Here is a 17,960-nt window from a genome sequence, read left to right as displayed (position 1 = left end):
ATGCTACTTCTAGTTTGTAATCTGTTGTGGTTTAACCCCAGCCAGCAACTAAACACCACGCAGCCGCTCACTCACTCCCCCCCACCCAGTGGGATGGGGGAGAAAATCAGGAAAAGAAGCAAAACCCGTGGGTTGAGATAAGAACGGTTTAATAGAACAGAAAAAGAAGAAACTAATAATGATAATGATAACACTAATAAAATGACAACAGCAATAATGAAAGGATTGGAATGCACAAATGATGTGCAGTGCAATTGCTCACCACCCGCCGACCGACACCCCGCCAGTCCCCGAGCGGCGAATCCCTGCCCCCACTTCCCCGTTCCTATCCTGGATGGGACGTCCCATGGTATGGAATACCCCGTTGGCCAGTTTGGGTCAGGTGCCCTGGCTGTGTCCTGTGCCAACTTCTTGTGCCCCTCCAGCTTTCTCACTGGCTGGGCATGAGAAGCTGAAAAATCCTTGACATTAGTCTAAACACTACTGAGCAACAACTGAAGACATCAGTGTTATCAACATTCTTCGCATACTGAACTCAAAACATAGCACTGTACCAGCTGCTAGGAAGACAGTTAACTCTATCCCAGCTGAAACCAGGACATAATCCCAATGTCTACTAGCCACATGCAGGGCAAGGTCATTACTGAGGCAAACTTCAGCAAATTAAGTTATATATACTGCTGAAACAGTCACACCTGCAACACTGGCATTCACTTTTTGCATTGCCTTATGTTGATAATGTCAGACTGAGCGTATGAAAGTCCTTTAGTTTGAGCATTATTATATTTTAGCAAAATGTAAAGGATAAACCCCCTCAAACCAGCATAACATCTTTGCCTACTACAAGCTAAAATTCTAGAGAGGCAATAATGTAAGTGAACTAATAATTCAACAAGCATTGGTCATGAACTACAGCATTTGAAAGTTTGTAGATGGAAATGGCTGAGTATGAAATCTTAGCCCCAGAGAAGTCAATATAGAAATCTTCCCACCTGTAATGATGCCAGGGTTTTGCCGTGCTTATCTGCAAAGGTTCTCCTGAGGACTGAGCTACGTACCCCGAGCACACAAGCCTGCAGCTGACTAGCTGAGGGCTCCTCATCTTCTCAGTGCAACAGGGAACAGGTTGACTTCTCCCTGAAGACAGTCTGCGTCCTTGAGTATGCATCGCGGACTACCTTTACGGTACCTTGGGGGGATTTCTGGTGCTTTTGTGGCTGCTGCCTGTCCCCGCAGCGAGGACAACGCTAGAGGCTCGGTGTGGTCATTTGTTTGGCTGTGAAAGTCTGTCTGTCTGTCTGTGGTCAGTGCCAAGGCTGGTGTACTTATGTAGGGAAATAGAAGTCAGAGCACAGAAAATCCAGGTGATTTAGCCCCTTAACACCTTACTGGCCAAGTTAGCTTATCTGTGTTAATGAAGTCTCTTATGACCACCAAAGAAATGGTGTAATAAAGGAAAGACAAATATTTATTGTATTGGCAAAAGCCTAAGCAGAGTTCGTTATGTTCATTCACACACGGAGCACACTTCCCAAAGCTCTAGAAATATGACAGGAGTGGAGTATAGCCTAAAAGACTGGTTGCCTAAAGGAGCAGTCTTTGTACGTCCCTTCTCCTGGTAGTGGTCCATGCCGGCCTCCCTCCCAGGTAGCTCCGTAAGGATGCCGTGACCCCCAAGAGACTGCATCTCTAGTGATGCACTGGCACTGCAACCATCACATCTCCTAACCCCAGCCACCATCTATGGGAGCCCCCCCATCCTTGGAGAGCTTCCTCCTGGCTTTGGGGGGGTGCGATTCCTCTTGTTGCTTTGCTGTGTGTGATAGAGGACCCACACAGCTGATGAACACAATGGAGGGAAATCTGCCTCCCGTCTCCCTTCTAGACTTAATCCTGGTGGTGCTGTCATCTCCAGGTTTGTGCCACACTTGCTCCTGCATAAGCCAGGGGAAGCAGAAAATCCCATTAAAGCTGAAACTTCATTTCTGAAGATCAAAACCAACAGAACTCAGGAGCCTGCAGGCTTTTGAAAACTCCAGCAGATAACGCCTTGGTCTTTTAGGAACCAAAACACTCTTAGAAATCCTGCACTGAACGACTCATCTAGATTCCACAGGCAATCTGGTCAGGCAGAGCACTGAGTTTTTGTCCTGAGGGTAACTTGCTGGCCATAGGGCCCTTCTGTCGCTCTGCAAAAGCCTTTATGCGCCCGTCCTTCCCTAAGGAAAGAAACCATAGGCAGTCCTGCAGCTCGAGCACGTGCCTGTCTTTATACACCCTTAATAACTTTTGTACTCACTGGCCAATTTTAGTTACAGCTGTCAGGTATAGGTGCCCCCAAGGTACATATCTGTGACAGGAGGAGGTCAGGCAAGAGCCGACTCTTTCTGTGTCCCACCTGAGGGATAAAACACTTTATTACACACAGAGAACCAGAACCAGAGAAGGTTTAAAAGCAGGTTTTAGTGAGTCCAGAGATGGCAGAACTATTTATTTTAGTTGTTTACTTCCTTCCTTATCTCTGTCATGGAAAATAATTCAGATTTATAATCTTATATTGCTCTTCAAAGCACGCATGTGTTTGTCATATCATGGTGTTTCAGTGGCCTTCTTTACAACACCGGACTGGGAAAGCAGAGGTATTTCCTTTTGCTGAACCCAAAGCCAATGGCAGTTTTGATTTTGCTCTTAAAAAACCAAGATGTAACAACTTTTATTTTGCAAACCCAGCTTTTACTTATGCTCTGTCTGCCTCAGAGTGCATGGACTACTTTCAAACAAACAGAACTAAGGCTTCCTTGGTGCACTGCCATTAAAATGTCAGTGAATTAATTTGTGCAAACATTTTAAAACACGGGGTAGCTTGACAGTAGAATAAATGCATCATTTTATAAAGTATACTGCTAGATGCAACAAAGCTTTTAGTAAAACGGAGTGCTATTTAAACATGCCAGACCTTATCCTTAACCACATGGAGATGTTTCATATCAGCCTGGCAGCATAAATATACCTTTCAAGAGTGTGAACTGAAAATCCATCAAGTTTAACATATCAAGATGGTGTGTAAAGGCAAAAGTTTAAATTAGAAACAATCTCATAACAATTTCAAATACCTGCTTCTCCCATGATGTATGCTTTGTCACATGGGGTGGGTACCCTCTGTCATTCTTTGTGTGCTTACATACACAATTAGCAGATCAGATCAAACACTCGTGTGCTTGAAATTTGAAAGTTTAATTAATAAACATTTCCCCAGGCTTTTCCCGAGTAATGCAGCCCAAGATAGATTGCCATGTAGTGGGCATGCATGAGCTCCAGTTGTCCAGCTAATAGGATTAGGTCTATCTTATTAGCTGTGGTACCTGAACTAATTCAGTGAACACTAGTCCATCTTCCCTACATGTTTTCCATCTTTCATATGGAAGTCACTGGACAAGAATTAGCTCAGCCTAGCTCTTCCAACCAGACTTTTATTTTCTCCCTCTTGACTGGTATGGATAATCAAAATATTGCATATGTTTGAAACATTTATTCAGGATACTTGTTGCAGAAAAAGGCTAAACAACTTGAAAACACAAAGATTCGCTCTTGGTATTGCAAAAGCAGAGCTGAATGTAGGAGGTCAGAGAGGGGAGCTGGTTAGCTGTTAAGTAGACATGGTCAGCCACTGAAAGTTTAATGTTAAGCTCAAAGATAGGGTGCAAACTAAGCCAATTGACTGGGGATGTGGCTTTTCAATAAGCATTCCACTAAGGAAAATATTATCTCTGCAGTTAAATGTGTTTTAATGGGATCTGCACTACTGCTGGAATACTGTAAAGGGTTCAGAAATGGATAGAGTTGAAAACCACCAGCTCGGAAAATTGGTAATGAAGCAGAAAGACTTTCACATCTAAATCATCACCTCTGATCTAGCCTAGATTAGAGGTGCACCCTAGTAAGGGTGCACAAAGCTCTTCAGCCTCCTGGCTATTTGCGACTTCTGAAACTGTGAAAACGTGCTGCACCCACAAAGTAGAGCAGATGCAGGGCAGGTGGGACACTCAAAGTCCCAAGACAAGAACAGCTGCTCTAGGGTGCTTACTTATTTATTCTGTGGAAAAAGAGACGAGACTTGAGATGTTTCACTGAAAAAGTGACTTGTGGCTTGTCTCAGGCCTACAAGAAACGAAAAATGGGCCCTAGGTCTTCCTCTTGGATTGGGAACCACCAGATCTGGCCTGGTCTCAGAAGCTGCCACCATGGTCAGACAATGCAAGAAAATAAAAAACACTTTCAGGAACTCAGAAATGTGTAGGAGAATCTGGGTGAAGTTCGAAGACTGCTAAAGGCAGTAAGTTTTAGTGTGTTTTGGTAAGGACATTGTACCTTTGCATGAAGAAAAGACTAGTGCCTTCAGCCGGAGCTGCCTTGTCCTGGGCAGCAGAGAGCTTCTCCCCGTGCTTCCCACCAAACGCTGTCCTCTCCCACCGCACCAGGCGCCCCGCTTTATGGTGACTTCCTACAGAACGTGTAACTAATGCTCCTCGGTGGCCTCAGTGGAGGGATTTAGAGCGACACTTTCAAAAGCACTTAAGTTACTGTAGAGCTGAGGGACTATGGTATTCCCAACACCCAAATGTTGGTGCTTTCTCTAGCACCAATAGTCTATGGAGTATTTTTCAGAGTAATAGTGTAAGCAAGCTGGATGTTGCAAAGCCATCTGTGGTGGAAGGTCTGCAAAAGTGAACTAGCAGGGGTATCTCCCTCTCTCCTCACACAACAAACAAAATCAGGTTAGGCAGTGGTGTCCCATTTGGAGAGAGGCTTTTAAAATCTTATCTGGGATGAGTTATTTCTAGAAGGAACATTAACCATTTTCTATTGCCTGCAGAATAACTCCTTTATCAGCCAAGGACTGAAAGCTCAGGTTTGTCTCTCTGATGGCAGCAGGAGGCTGTCATTGCAAGGACATTTCTCCTTTCAGTGGCACCAGCAAAGGCAGCTCCTGCTCCCATCCCTTCCTCCAGCCTTGCCCCATTGTGGCCCCAGCAGAGAGCGGGGAAAAGTCCCATATTGCAGTGGGATAACTGATGGGGCAGAAGACAGGATGGAAAAAGTTAGATAAGCTGGAGAGGGACGACTTGGACTGATGCAGCCTGAGAGAAGCGCTTAGGATAGCTCAGCAGCTTTATTCACCTCTCCCGCTCTAGAGCAAAAGAGATTCAGAAGCCTTTCTTCTGTCATTTAGTGGCTCTGCACAGAGTGCGTGCTCGGCAGAGGCCAGTGAGACAGAAAAGTGGCTTTCCTTGTGCCACTGAACACCCGCATGGCTATCAGGATGTCATTTTTCCAAAGATCTCAATATGGGCCTTCAATCGTTCATAGGAGTTTTATAGTGTCTTTCGACGGGAGGAAAAGTGAGCCCACACCGAGTGCTCTTCAAAAATCCCATCCAAACCTCAGTAGTGTAAAGCACTTAGAATAATGAATGGAATAAAATCCTGTCGCAGAATCTTAATCTAAACCCAGTGCAATAAAGGGGTACCACAGACTCCCTGTCCTCAGCATAGCTGCCTGCCTTTGAGCAAGGGGCAGGGAGGAGGCAGCACTGACAAAATAGGCAAGGTCTCCCTGAGAAACGGCAGCTCGCCAGATACTATCTCTCCTGACGCAAGTCTCAGGCTCTGTCCTGATTTCACTGCTGGGAAGTGCTTGGGACCTGCTGCTCGCTCCCACGTGTTCAGGCTGTGTCATAGCGGATGGTCCTCTCCCTCCAAGCCTCCCAAGATGGGGACTGGTATGGACCTTCTCTAGCACGTGTGCAATTACACAAAAGATTTGTAGTGACTTGATTACTTATAACCACTAAATAAGCAAACGAGATTTATCAAGGTAAGATTAATGCATATTCTATTACTGAGTATCTGGCAAAGGATGGCAACCTGTCTTAGTAGAATATTAAGCTTCCCCCCCAGCTTCAATGTGGAATACATTTTTTTCTAGAACTTTGAGCCATGAGTTATTCAGGTTTGCAACTCATTAAACTTCTCCCCCTCTTTCCCTGTAACAGACTCATTTTTGTGCCTTGCAGAGAAACACAGTACCAAATACAATAAATAAATAAATAATTTCTAGTGGTGACTCATCAAAAAGATCATATTAAGGAAAAGGTATATTAAGGAAAGGGTAAGTTTTATATTGGCACAGATTAACCTCTTGACATTGGCAGCCTGAACCTTCTTCGTAGTCTTAGCACTTTCCGATGGCAGTCTTTGAGCCAAGCAAAGCCCACTGGCTTTAGCAGCGTAAAACCCTGACCTGAGTGTCTATCAGAAGGTGACATTTGCACCTCAGCCGCTCGGTAGCCACAGCAACAGTCAAAGATAAGGATGGAGCCGAGCTGGAAGTGTTCGGAAGTTCCCCCCTTTTTCCGGCATTTTTTTCGGGGCCATGGCAAGGCCAGTATTTAGTTTCTTAAGGTGTTTGCTGGAGACCTGCCTTTATCCCCGCGTAAGGCGGGAAGGGAGCGGTGCTGGTATTTGATTGCTTGGGATTTTGCTGTCAGAAAGCAGGAGGGTTTTGCTGTGCTCTTGTCCCACCCTTGCACCTGGTGTTAGCAGAGGATGCCGTGCTGGCCGAGGCTCAGGCAAAGCACCCCGAGCAAGCAGAGGTGAGGGCACAGGGCAGAGCAAAATGTATGTTGGCTTTTTTGTATGTGTGCTTTCCTCATGGCCTATCTATTTTATCTCTGTCTTCTTGATTTTTAGATGAAAATCTTTGACAAAAACAAAGATGGACGGCTGGACCTGAATGACCTGGCAAGGTAGGCTTTAATAATATTGATGGGGGTTTTTTAGGTCACAATGGCAGATCCAGGCAAGGTGATGATCTCCCTGTGGGCATTTGAATCCTACCTCCTTTCAAATTAAATCGGGTGCTCTGATGTAGGTATCCCAGGTCACTAACGCATGGTCCCCACCACAATAGCCTGAGAACCTAGAGCTGGTGACACTGAGCAATGCCAGGACCTGTTTGTGCATTACCAACACACTCTGGCATGACCCGTGCTACCTCTGCGATGCTCCTCAGGACGCGATGAAGCAGCCAGTGACACCATTTCTCCAAAAGAAGGATGACAATCCCCTTCAGCAGGGTCACAGATGTGCATTTATTTCACATCGTTATGCGCAGCAGGGACTGCAAAGAATTTTTCTGCTTGTTTGAGGAATAAAAGTGGCACCACAAAGGAGTTTGCCAACAGCAGTAAGAAAGTATTTGGAAAGACAAGGTGAAGACGCTTGTGAATGAAGCTGGGGACTCAGTCACGGGCCTCTGTCTCTTTTCTGTCCTTGATACCTCAGAGGCTTTTATGTGATTTTCACTGCATACAGATAGAGAGTATGCCTCTGTCTGTAAATGTACATGCAGTGACTGGATGGGACACTAAACATGCAGGTACAGTCTTAAAACACTGGTTTGGGGGATGAGAGGAGACAGGTGCTGGTTTGCCACTGTTACTTTCTGCTTGGGATCACAACAAATGCCAGCACAAATAACTGCAGTGCGTGTGGCAGTTCCCTTTGACCACTGACTATATGAAGAGAGAGAGAAATAGAGGCAGAATGGAGAATAAAGGGGTTTGCCCTTGCATTTTCCTCTTAAATAGGGTTCCCTACAGGCCCATTACCCAGGGCGACTGAGGCTCCCCTCTGGTCTGAACGCATTTCTCATACCTGAAACCCTTCAGCATGGGGACACAGCTCAGCATGCCCTGTGCCACAGGCTCTAAAACCCTTGGGGTCAGCAGAGCGGCTGGAGAGAAAAAAGACTTTATCGGTGCTATGAGGGGCTTTGGGAGGGAGGAGGGGAAAGGAGAGGAATTTGGCTGGTCTTAGTGCTCAGGCCAGTATTACTTTGTCCTTTACTTTTACAACCACCAATTGTCCCTCCAACAGAGAGTGATAAATTACTCTTTCCTCTAGTGCAGCACAACAATCCAGTTACCAGCAATGATTGTCTGGTAGCTCTTGCTTTGGAGGCTGACCACCTCCATTGCGCTGGAGCACCAGAAATGCTCTGGGAGAAGCAATGGTGCTAAGAAACACATTTGCAGCGAGCCAAAGGGCGCTGCCATTCCCAGTCAGACAAGGAGGGAAGCGTGTGTTCCTGTAACAGCCCTCCATAAATAACCCCGCAGGCGATTTTCTTTTTTAAAGGCCTATAATCTAAATTCCCTTTGCTTTACGAACCAAAAGAGTTCAGAATATTTTGTGTGCAGATGATAAAGCGGAAAGATTGTAATTTAAATCTCTCCATTCAGGATTCTGGCACTCCAGGAAAATTTCCTTCTTCAATTTAAAATGGATGTAAGTAGCTCAGTTTTATGATGCATTGTTCCCATCTCTCTCAGCTAAGATAACCTGGGCCCAGACTTGAATCTTTTTCTTTTTTCATTTGCTTGTCCTCTCCACATGCAGGCTTGCAGCACAGAAGAAAGGAGGAGAGATTTTGAGAAGATCTTTGCACACTACGATGTCGTGAGTCCCAGAGGCTGTTCCCTTGGGGTCTTTAAATGACACAGATTTAGCATACGCTGCTCAGACTTCTTCCTCCCGCGGGGTGCTGTGGGGTCACTCAGGAGCTGCAGCTGTGCCCGAGCCCATGGACCAGAGGGGCCCAGGCACCAGACTGGGGGATAAGTTGGGGACAGAGGGGAGCGATGGTCAGAGACCTCCTGGCAAAGGACCCATTTTGACTTTCTCCATCGCCGTGGCCAACACTGCTGCATTAGCAGTATCTCTCTGCAGGAGACGCAAGGGCTGTAGAGGGGGTGGTGGCTTTAGCTCTAGCAGTCTCGGGCAGTTTGGGACCTGCATCACCACCACCTTGAGAAATAAAACCCCTTCCAGTACTGAACCAAGGGTTATTTAGGGAGTCTGGCCCAGGACAGACATGACCACCTAGCTGCCTGTTAGAAAGCAGCAATTCAGTGCCGCTTCTGACAGTCGCGTAACTCCCTCAGGGTGGCGGTGATCAGCAAGCCTCACAAAATGGTGGGAGATGTTGCTCCCGTTTGAGGGGAAGAGATGGTTGGGGAAAAAGGAAGGGATCTTAGTGCTATAGAGCTCAGTGACCAGGTAGACCTACTGACCGGTAAATGTTGTGGTTTTGACTTACTGGAGTGTTTTGATGTTTATTCCATCTTTTAGAGTAAAACAGGAGCACTTGAAGGCCCAGAAGTGGATGGGTTTGTCAAAGACATGATGGAACTGGTCAAGGTAGCTTCATGGCTCTTTCTATTTACTAATACCTTATATTTCAGAGAGCAAGGTACTTGTTTTGGTAAAGTTATGTAAATAGAGAGGCTAGTGAGAACACAGAGTCAAATTTCACTTGGATCAGCAGCAGAAATGAATGTCGTGGTCTCAGCATAAACACTATAGAGCATTTCACCATATCACAGAAATTCTGCCTGACAAATTAATACACCGTCACTCAGCAACTGTGTTTAAGAAAGGTCCATTCTAGCTCATACTATGAATTAGGCAGATGTTACAGCATCACAAACTGTGTCGACATGGATCAGTCATCAGAAGTTAGATATTAGGAAAAATTTTTTTACTGAGAGGGTTGTCAAACATTGGAATGGGCTGCCCAGGGAAGTGGTTGAATCACCATCCCTGGAGGTGTTCAAAAAGCGAGTGGACAGGGTACTCCAGGGCATGGTTTAGTGGGCATGGTTGACAGTTGGACTCGATGATCTTAAAGGTCTTTTCCAACCAAAATGATTCTATGATTCTATGATTCTATGATTCTATGATTCTGTTTTCACTGCGGATATGGTCCTCACCAGCATGACCTCATGGTTTATTAGGTCATCATAGAATCACAGAATCATAGAATCGTTTAGGTTGGAAAAAACCTTTAAGACCATCGAGTCCAACTGTCAACCATGCCCACTAAACCATGTCCTGAAGTGCCTTGTCTGCGTGGTTTTTGAACACCTCCAGGGATGGTGATTCAACCACTTCCCTGGGCAGCCTGTTCCGATGCCTGACAACCCTTTCAGTAAAGAAAGGGCTACACTTGAAAATGACTTGAGCTCTACCTCTAGTCAAGAGCACCATGCCCTGTGTGTCACCAGTTTCTTAGAGACAGCAGAATCAGTCTGCATTGGATTACCTTGAGTTTCCAGATACAGTCCAAGACAGAGCTTTTGATGTAAATATAGTCTGGTCTTTGGCTCCCCCTGAGCCTGAGCTGGTGCATTTCTACACGATGTGACCCGACGCAGGGATGCCTGCGTTCCCATGTCCATTTAGCGGAGAGCAAAGACTGCAGCTGTGTGCTGATGGCTGCGTGTGTATGTACATTATAGCCATGTGGTGTGTAGGGAAGGGTGTGAGGACAGGCAGGAGGCTGGATTTGTGCTCTATGCATGTGTGTTCAAAGGAGCAAAGGTTGTACTTCCCTTCATTGGCATCGTCCTTGGGCACTGCAAGCTGTGCATGGGAATTTGATCTCCTCCTGAGAAAGTGGGAAGCAGAGGAAGTGGTACAGCATTAGGAGCATACAGAGACAATATAGCTTGTAAAGTATGTCTTTAGCATTTGTTTGATCCACTAAAGGTATTTTTAAGTTGCTGGCTAGCCTGTGAAATAGTAGCCTGCTGACAGAAATGCCACATCACTCCTCATGTACCAGGTTTCAGAGAGGAAACCAGAGGAAAGCACAGGTCCAGTAGTGCAGGGATCTGTATTGAACAACTTTCTGCAGACTTTTGTTTGATACGGATCAGACACTGATGGCCTTGACTAAGCATAAAAATCACGTTGCATTTCCTTTCAGTTACTCACAGTCCCATACCTCTTCTGTTTTTGCAGCCCATGCTCTGTTCACTTCCCCACATTGTATGAGCTGATGTGGGGTCAGGCTGTTTGGTCACTCCTCCATGGGTGGATTTCCCAGCCGCTGCACAGCCTGCTGCTTTACAGGGCTGGGGAAATCCAGAGCTGTTTTCTCTCTGAGCCATGTTTTTCTCTTTTGCCTGCAGCCCAGCATTAGTGGGGTGGACCTGGACAAGTTCCGCCAGATCCTGCTCAACCACTGTGACGTGAACAAGGATGGGAAAATTCAGAAATCCGAACTGGCTTTGTGTCTCGGGCTTAAAATGAACCCGTAGCCAGGAGGGTGCTCGTGGTTGTGTTTCCCTCGTGAGATTTGCTTGCTGCTCCTCGTAGAAGTGTGTCCGTGCTGCTGTGCGAGCGGTGGGGAGCCGGGGCACCGTGCCGCCGGGCTGGAGAGTGGCCACACAAAGACATGGCAGAGTGGGATTCGCATGGAGAGCCTCCCCGCTCCGCCAGTCCCTTTGTGGTGTTCTCTTGCTGCCGCCGCTTGTGGGTCCCCTTAGCAATGTCTCTGCCCACGAGCACACCAGCTGCTCAGAAAAAGGGTTGCTTTTCTTCTCCTGCTCCCCACAAAATGCTGCCCTGCCCATCCCCTAGGATAGGGACAAGCATCTCCTTAAAAATGCCACGTTGGTGCTCTCGGAGTGCAGCTGCTAGGTGTTTCTGATGGTCGCCTTACGTGTGAAGTCATTCCTTTGGTGAGCATCGCGCTTTGTTTGTGCATTTAAAATATTGGATGGATGACAGTGTATATGTGCAGAAATAAAAAATGGCAATTACAGAAATTCATTAAGATTGGAGTTTATCTGTTATGTACGGAAAGCCATCTGCCACAGACTGGCAGACCATACATTGTAACCATTTTACGTAAAACACATTAAATGGCAAGAGGTTTTGTGATGCCTATCAGCCTTTCTTCCAATCCAAACTGAAACAATATACCAGTTTTCCATAAACTGAAAAACTGGAAGGACAGAAGCCTAATTAGAGCAAAGCTCTTAAGCACATGCTTAGTTTTTTAAATCTGTAAGAGTTAGTAAAGACTTTTAACCTGTATTGAACTTAAAGCTACCCATCCATCCCGGGCCATGAGTGTGATCCTGGAGCCTAATCGCAGCAGCAGCATTTGTGCCACATATATCCCTATTCCAAAGGCTTTGACTGGTTTTTTGGAAAGTGCCACACCTACACTATCATGCCCAAATGATCCTTTCTTCATTTCTGAAGAGAAAACTGTGGAGGAAGGGTTGTTGGCAAAATTCCCACACACTTCAGCATTTATGTCTCCGACAGATGAGAGGCCCAGATTTGACATTACTAGTGTCTTTCTGGTTATGTTCTTTGCAGAAGATGGTACAATGAAACACTCCCTTTATACTCAGTTTTATAAAAATTAATCAGAAATTACCTTCTGTCGACACAAATAGAGATGGAGACGTGAGTCAATAAAAAGCTTAAGAACATACACAACTTTAGGGATGTGCTTATTTTCTATTTACATTGATGATAAGAACAAGTGCTAAATGCATCACCAACCATCTTTGCATCGTACCTGCAATATGATGTGACTTATGGGCCAAAATAATTATGCCTTTAAGTATATTCTTCTGTTTCTCTCTTTGTTCAGTCTTTATATCATTCTCATTGTTATTATTATTTTCTTAAACTACAGTTTCTATTACTTTGGACATGGGAGCAATTTCCGTACCATCCCCTACAATATATTTCCACTCATAGAAGTATGATCTTTATGCTATTTGTATTTTTCAGTTAAAACACGTCCATTCTGTTTTACCCCTGTTTAATCCTACTGATATCAGTAGTACTTTTTCTCATTTATTAAAGTACAAATTCAAGAATATCCTGCCTTGCCTTGCCAAAAATACAGGAACTTTTAACCTAAAATGAAAATAATCTTTTAATGACTGTATACAACCACAGCTCTCATTTCAAGAGTTATACAACACTTCATCTTTATTGAAACCTTATGCTTTTCACATCCTCTACAGACAATAGTTTTTATTCAACAGACACTGAGCAGTAATGAATTTGATATGTCGGTGTCACAATGTATTTTGCTTCTTTTGTACAGCTCTGGGATTTTTTTTTTTAATACTGAGTTTGCTGAAGCCTTCCTCTCTGCAAGTTCATGCAAATAGTTTTATTAGCTTTAAAAAAGTAAGTGCATAGCCTTCAGTAAGTGAATTTACAAGAACATTTTACAAAACATTAGCAAAAAGTAATTGGGGGCCATAGATTAAAATTTTATATACAGAACTCAGAAGAGGTTTTTTAATGATTTTAAAAGACTTAGTTTTGCATTCCCATGAGGATATTTTTTGTGTCCAGGACAGAAACTAGAGAGCAGGAAAACAGGCATCCATGCTGCCTTGCTTGTGGGGACCATAAGGGAGAGCCATATCCCAGTGGGACTCCAGCCCAAGTGAGCTGCAGGTCACCTATAAGCAACACAAAATGTCAGGAGATGCAGTGGGATTTAAGCCCACATTACAAAGGTCAGCAAGGCAATTATTAACGAGCCATGCTCTTCTAACCCTCTAGCCTCTAAAAGTCAATGTTATTGCAGGAGATGATAGGCATTTTGAGACTTCCCATAGAGAAGATGTGTTCCTTGCTTCCAGAGATTTTTATTTTTTTTAATTATTATTTTCACTTCAGTAATGAATGATCTGTAAGGCCCTTTGGTGTCAGGCTCTGGTGATTTCATCCCTTTAAGCTGCTAGATATATAGATAGGCAATGCAATACATTTTGATAAAACATAGCTATTTGCCATTTTGCAAATTTGAAGGGTACTTTTATGTGCAGTGTGGATTATACACGTTTGAATGGTTACATGAAAATACCTGTTTTCCGTTATTTATATGAAAATTTAGTGCCTACAAAACCAAAAGCATTTACACACCATGATGCCTTCTGTGCTGTAAATACGTTGAAGGTACACAAGGAAGGCTTGGGGCTGTTCGATCAGTGCATCCCCTGCCAACAAAATTTTGCGGATATCACAATATTTAGGAGCCTGCATCTTGGTGACTAGAATTTGAATGCAGAAAGTGAATGAAAATGTTTGCCAAGATATTTTCCCTTGGTATTATCATGTTTTTCTCTAGAAAACTGGGATTAAGGGATTCACAGTATCCTATTTCTTCACAGTGTGCAAATTTACTGAAATCAATTTTAACTGACTTACATCATCATATTTAACAGGTATATTTCCAAAAGACATTTAGCTACCCCAAGTGTAGTGGTCAATAGGCACAGTGCTCCCAAATGTGTCATTTTAATGTTGGTTTCTTCCTTTCCTTGTTTAATTGGCAAATTGCTGGATCTGGAAATCAATGTGTGAAATTCCTTGAAGCAAAGCTATTCCTTTGCCTCCCTTTTCTCTGTGAGTTATTGGAGATTATGCCCTGCACTCCCATCATGCTCCCTGCTCGTCTTGGCCCTTCTCATTTTTGGCACTTGACATAGGTTTTTTTCTGGATGACTTGTCATGACAACTTTATTCAGGAGATGCTGCCTCTGACAGCTTCAGTTGACTGTGTAGAATCAATACCCATGAAAAATGAACATTTATGGGGCTTTTTAACTCAAATCCATCCCTCGTTTATCTTCATTGGTTCCACTGGAAATGATGTTACAAAGACACAATCTTTTCTCCCATCATTTTGGACCTCGACAAGCTGCTTGCTTATCCTGCACCATCACCATGGAGATCTGCCATTGGAGACCCCCAATTTCCTGAGCCATCCTCACAATGCCAAATTGCTCATGTGCCATCTTGTCCCTTGGTCTGTGCAATTTTTTCCCCATAATAATGAACCCAAATGCACATGCTCTCACTTCATTCCCCAGTCTGAACACACTCCAGCAGTCTCACATCACTGACACCCAAACTGGAACCAGATGAGATGTTTAGAAATCGTAACATTTGAGTTTCGCCAGTGCTTTATTTTCAGATTTGCAGTAAAATAATTCTCTCCCTTTGTTCTCACAATATTGCTTTAAATAACATGGGTGAAGCTGCCTGCACATCTTACAGAAACTGCTTTTTATTCCTACTGAAAGCTGAGTTGAGCATCAGCCCCAAAGAAGGGCTCAGAGCATAGGAAACCAGCACAATATTTTGATTAATCTGCTTTTCTGTTTGTGTGGCAAGAGAATAGTGTCAATATTAATGAAAACAGTTGTGACTAATGCAGCCAACAAGACTATCAGAGAATCATCTGCCACAATATAATAGGAACCCATCATGAGAAACACCTTAATTACAGCTATTATCTCTTAAAATGGCTGGGTAACTCTTACATTAATCTGATTTGAAACAGAAAGTTGCTGTTACGTAGTGGATGTTAAATGGGGCTTTGCTGTGTAATTACATGGGGTAAAGTAATTGTGAAAGTCATTTTTGTATGAGGGCTACACTGACTGCTAATGAAAAGCTCTCATTTCGTGGCACCTGTATTTTCAGTAATTCCGTAGAGAATTGTGTCTCATTTTAAGCAACATTTGCACATGGGAAAAGGGGGAGAAAAGAGTGCCAGTTATAACCATCATGAGAGAAAATAAGGGAACCATTTGCCTAATGCCAAGAGGCATCTACAGGGAGCTCCCACTGGGTCCCAGAGGTAGAACCACTTCCCTGCCCTCTCTCACTTAGCTGGGCAGCACCGATTTTCACGAGCTCATCCCATGGTGACGCATCCTGCTGCCCACCTGCCCCACGCTCAGCCTTTACGCCAGCTTCAGGCGTTGCCCTTCCTCTTGGGTTTGTTCCTTCACATTTGCTGTTCTCCAAAAAAAAGCTTTTCCCTGCCCTGCTGCTGTGCTGGAAACTTTGCACAGGTGATGGGTGAACTGGAGCGGATGTCTCTGCCCAGGAAAAACAGCCGGCGCGATGGCACGCACAGTGCGGACAAATGTTCAGGCTGCATTTCTGGCATCTCTTTAGATTAGCTGTTTCAGGAAAAAATGAACTCGATAGGATGTGATGGAGTCACCACAGCCCACTAGAGCTACTGTTATTAGGCAACGTGGCTGGAGAACGGGCATCTGCCCTAGCCTCAAAGACACCCGGTTTGGGGTCCCTGCTCTGCCCGGCATCACGGCTGTGAGGCTCAAATGATTTCGACATGCTGGGTCTTACTGGGGGAAGGTTTCTGTTATGGAAGATGAGAGCACATAACCGCATGTTGAAAGCCAGACGCCTCGGTTTGGAAGTGTACTTTCAAGGGGTATGTTTACAATAATGGCCACCACGTTCCCAAATAAAGGAGAGCTAAAGGTGTTGGTGACGTGAGGGACTGCATGGGCTGCACTTTGGGGTGAATCTGGTTGCCCCTTTGAGGTCTTCCCTCACCAGACCCTGGTTACAAAGCCCAGGGAAGGACGTCCAGGCGTTATGGGGGAACACAAGGAATCTAAGCCCTAAATTAATTTTAAATGCAGCTGCAGCCCTTATCCCTGTACAGTAAGGTTTGTACCAACTCTTCACAGTTCTGCTTTGTAAAATAATCAATGCCAGAGTGTAAAGAGAGAAATAGGTCTCCACTGCTGATGGGGTCTGAAGAAATTGTCCTTCCCGCATTTCTCTGTGAGGTGGCAGAAGGGTTTTAATGCTGCTGGGCAGGCAGAAGTTGCACGAGCCCTAGTCCTGTGTCCCCAGCTGAGCCCCCTTGGCTCTGGTGGAGCCAGGCCAGCTCAGGGCGGACAGAGATGTGGCCATGGCTCCACTACCAGATGCATTTTAAAACTTTTAAAGCGGGGGGTTTCTAAATTAAGGAGTGCCAGTGCTAAAAAGCAGCAGCATCAAGGCTCTCTCAAGTTGACACCACAGTCGAACACCTCTAGATCTGAGAGAAGCCGTTACTAGGCCCGTGTCTGCTTTATACGAATAAAGGGCTGTAACTCAGTTATCAAGGGGTTCCTTGCGGTCGTTGGAGCTAAGGAGAACATGGCCTCGTCTTTTGATTCCCTGCGAAGTCTCGTGTAAGACATCCCTCCCAGCACCTCATAGAGACAAAGATGGAGAAGAGAGATGCACCCAGAATTCCCGTTTGGGTGGCTGTTTGAACAGATTGTTGTCATCTGTCACTTTGGCTAACATGCCTCTAACTTTGATGGTGTGGCCAAACAGTTTTTATTTACCATTGTTAATCCTTAGGAAACGGGTTCATTTCTCCAGCACATAAAAACCAGGAGCCAACAGACTGCCAGGGCTTTCCGTGCCAGCAGGATGTGCCTGGAGAAATCTTGTTTTGAGATGAAGATCTGGGCAGGAGCCGGGCGGCAGAGCCTGGAGGATCGTAGCAGCTGTGGTTTAGGGGAGCCCTGCTTCAGCTGGCAGCCAGAGCGAGGGCAGCTGGTTGCCACAGTTTAGGGGAAGAGGAACCACTTCAGACACGCTCACCGGATCATTGGGAAACCCATGAACGCACATGAAGTTCAGGCCAATCCGTTTTTTCAGATCTTCCTGCAAGCGGCGAGCACGCACGCGACGGCTCAGATGACACGTGGTGCTTGCCAAGGCACCACAATAACTTGATTGTTTGCCTGAGACCTAATTAATGAGATCGTCAAAGGCAACTGTTTCCTCCTTCCTGATGAGTAAATGTGCACAGGAGCACGGGCATGAGTCTGGGATGTTTCCTGGTCATTAAGCTGAGAATGATCTGCTTGGGTTTGGGCTATGTAGAAAATCAATAGATACTTCCATTTTTGTCATAAGGCATAAAATGCTAATAAGCACGGCATATTACAAGGATCTTAAGTTTGATTGATACAATGACAGGATGGCATTTAGAGACTCGTTCTAGAATTTCTTTAACCATCTCCCTATAATACAGAGTTGGTATTTTTTCAGCAAGGATTTCTTTTTACATCTAAAGAATGGAAGATCCTATGGGCTTACGGTTAATGACATTCAGGACATTCAGATAGCTGTGTTTTAATTTTTAAGAGCTAGAAATAGCCTAGTTTTAAAAGTGTCTTGTAGGTGTTATTTTCAGGTTCCAGCACATTATAGTGCATGTTCTGCCTCGTCCCTCCTGCT

General features: G+C 44.8%; 1 protein-coding gene across 1 annotated transcript in view; it reads left to right on the top strand.

The window, feature by feature from the left end:
• SCGN (secretagogin, EF-hand calcium binding protein) overlaps window positions 1–11,789 on the top strand; it is a 30,995-nt gene extending 19,206 nt beyond the window's left edge. The window contains exons 7-11 of the mRNA XM_052787868.1: window positions 6,750–6,805; window positions 8,303–8,348; window positions 8,460–8,519; window positions 9,192–9,260; window positions 11,036–11,789. Coding sequence (XP_052643828.1) covers window positions 6,750–6,805; window positions 8,303–8,348; window positions 8,460–8,519; window positions 9,192–9,260; window positions 11,036–11,164 — 360 coding nt within the window. The 3' untranslated portion in view covers window positions 11,165–11,789. The remainder of the gene's footprint in view (window positions 1–6,749; window positions 6,806–8,302; window positions 8,349–8,459; window positions 8,520–9,191; window positions 9,261–11,035) is intronic.
• Window positions 11,790–17,960: the final 6,171 nt, after the last annotated feature.

Source organism: Harpia harpyja, chromosome 5 (genome assembly GCF_026419915.1).
Source record: "Harpia harpyja isolate bHarHar1 chromosome 5, bHarHar1 primary haplotype, whole genome shotgun sequence".
NCBI classification, from domain to species: domain Eukaryota; kingdom Metazoa; phylum Chordata; class Aves; order Accipitriformes; family Accipitridae; genus Harpia; species Harpia harpyja.
The sequence above is the reverse complement of the archived record's forward strand: the minus strand, read 5'-3'. Positions and strand labels throughout refer to the sequence as shown.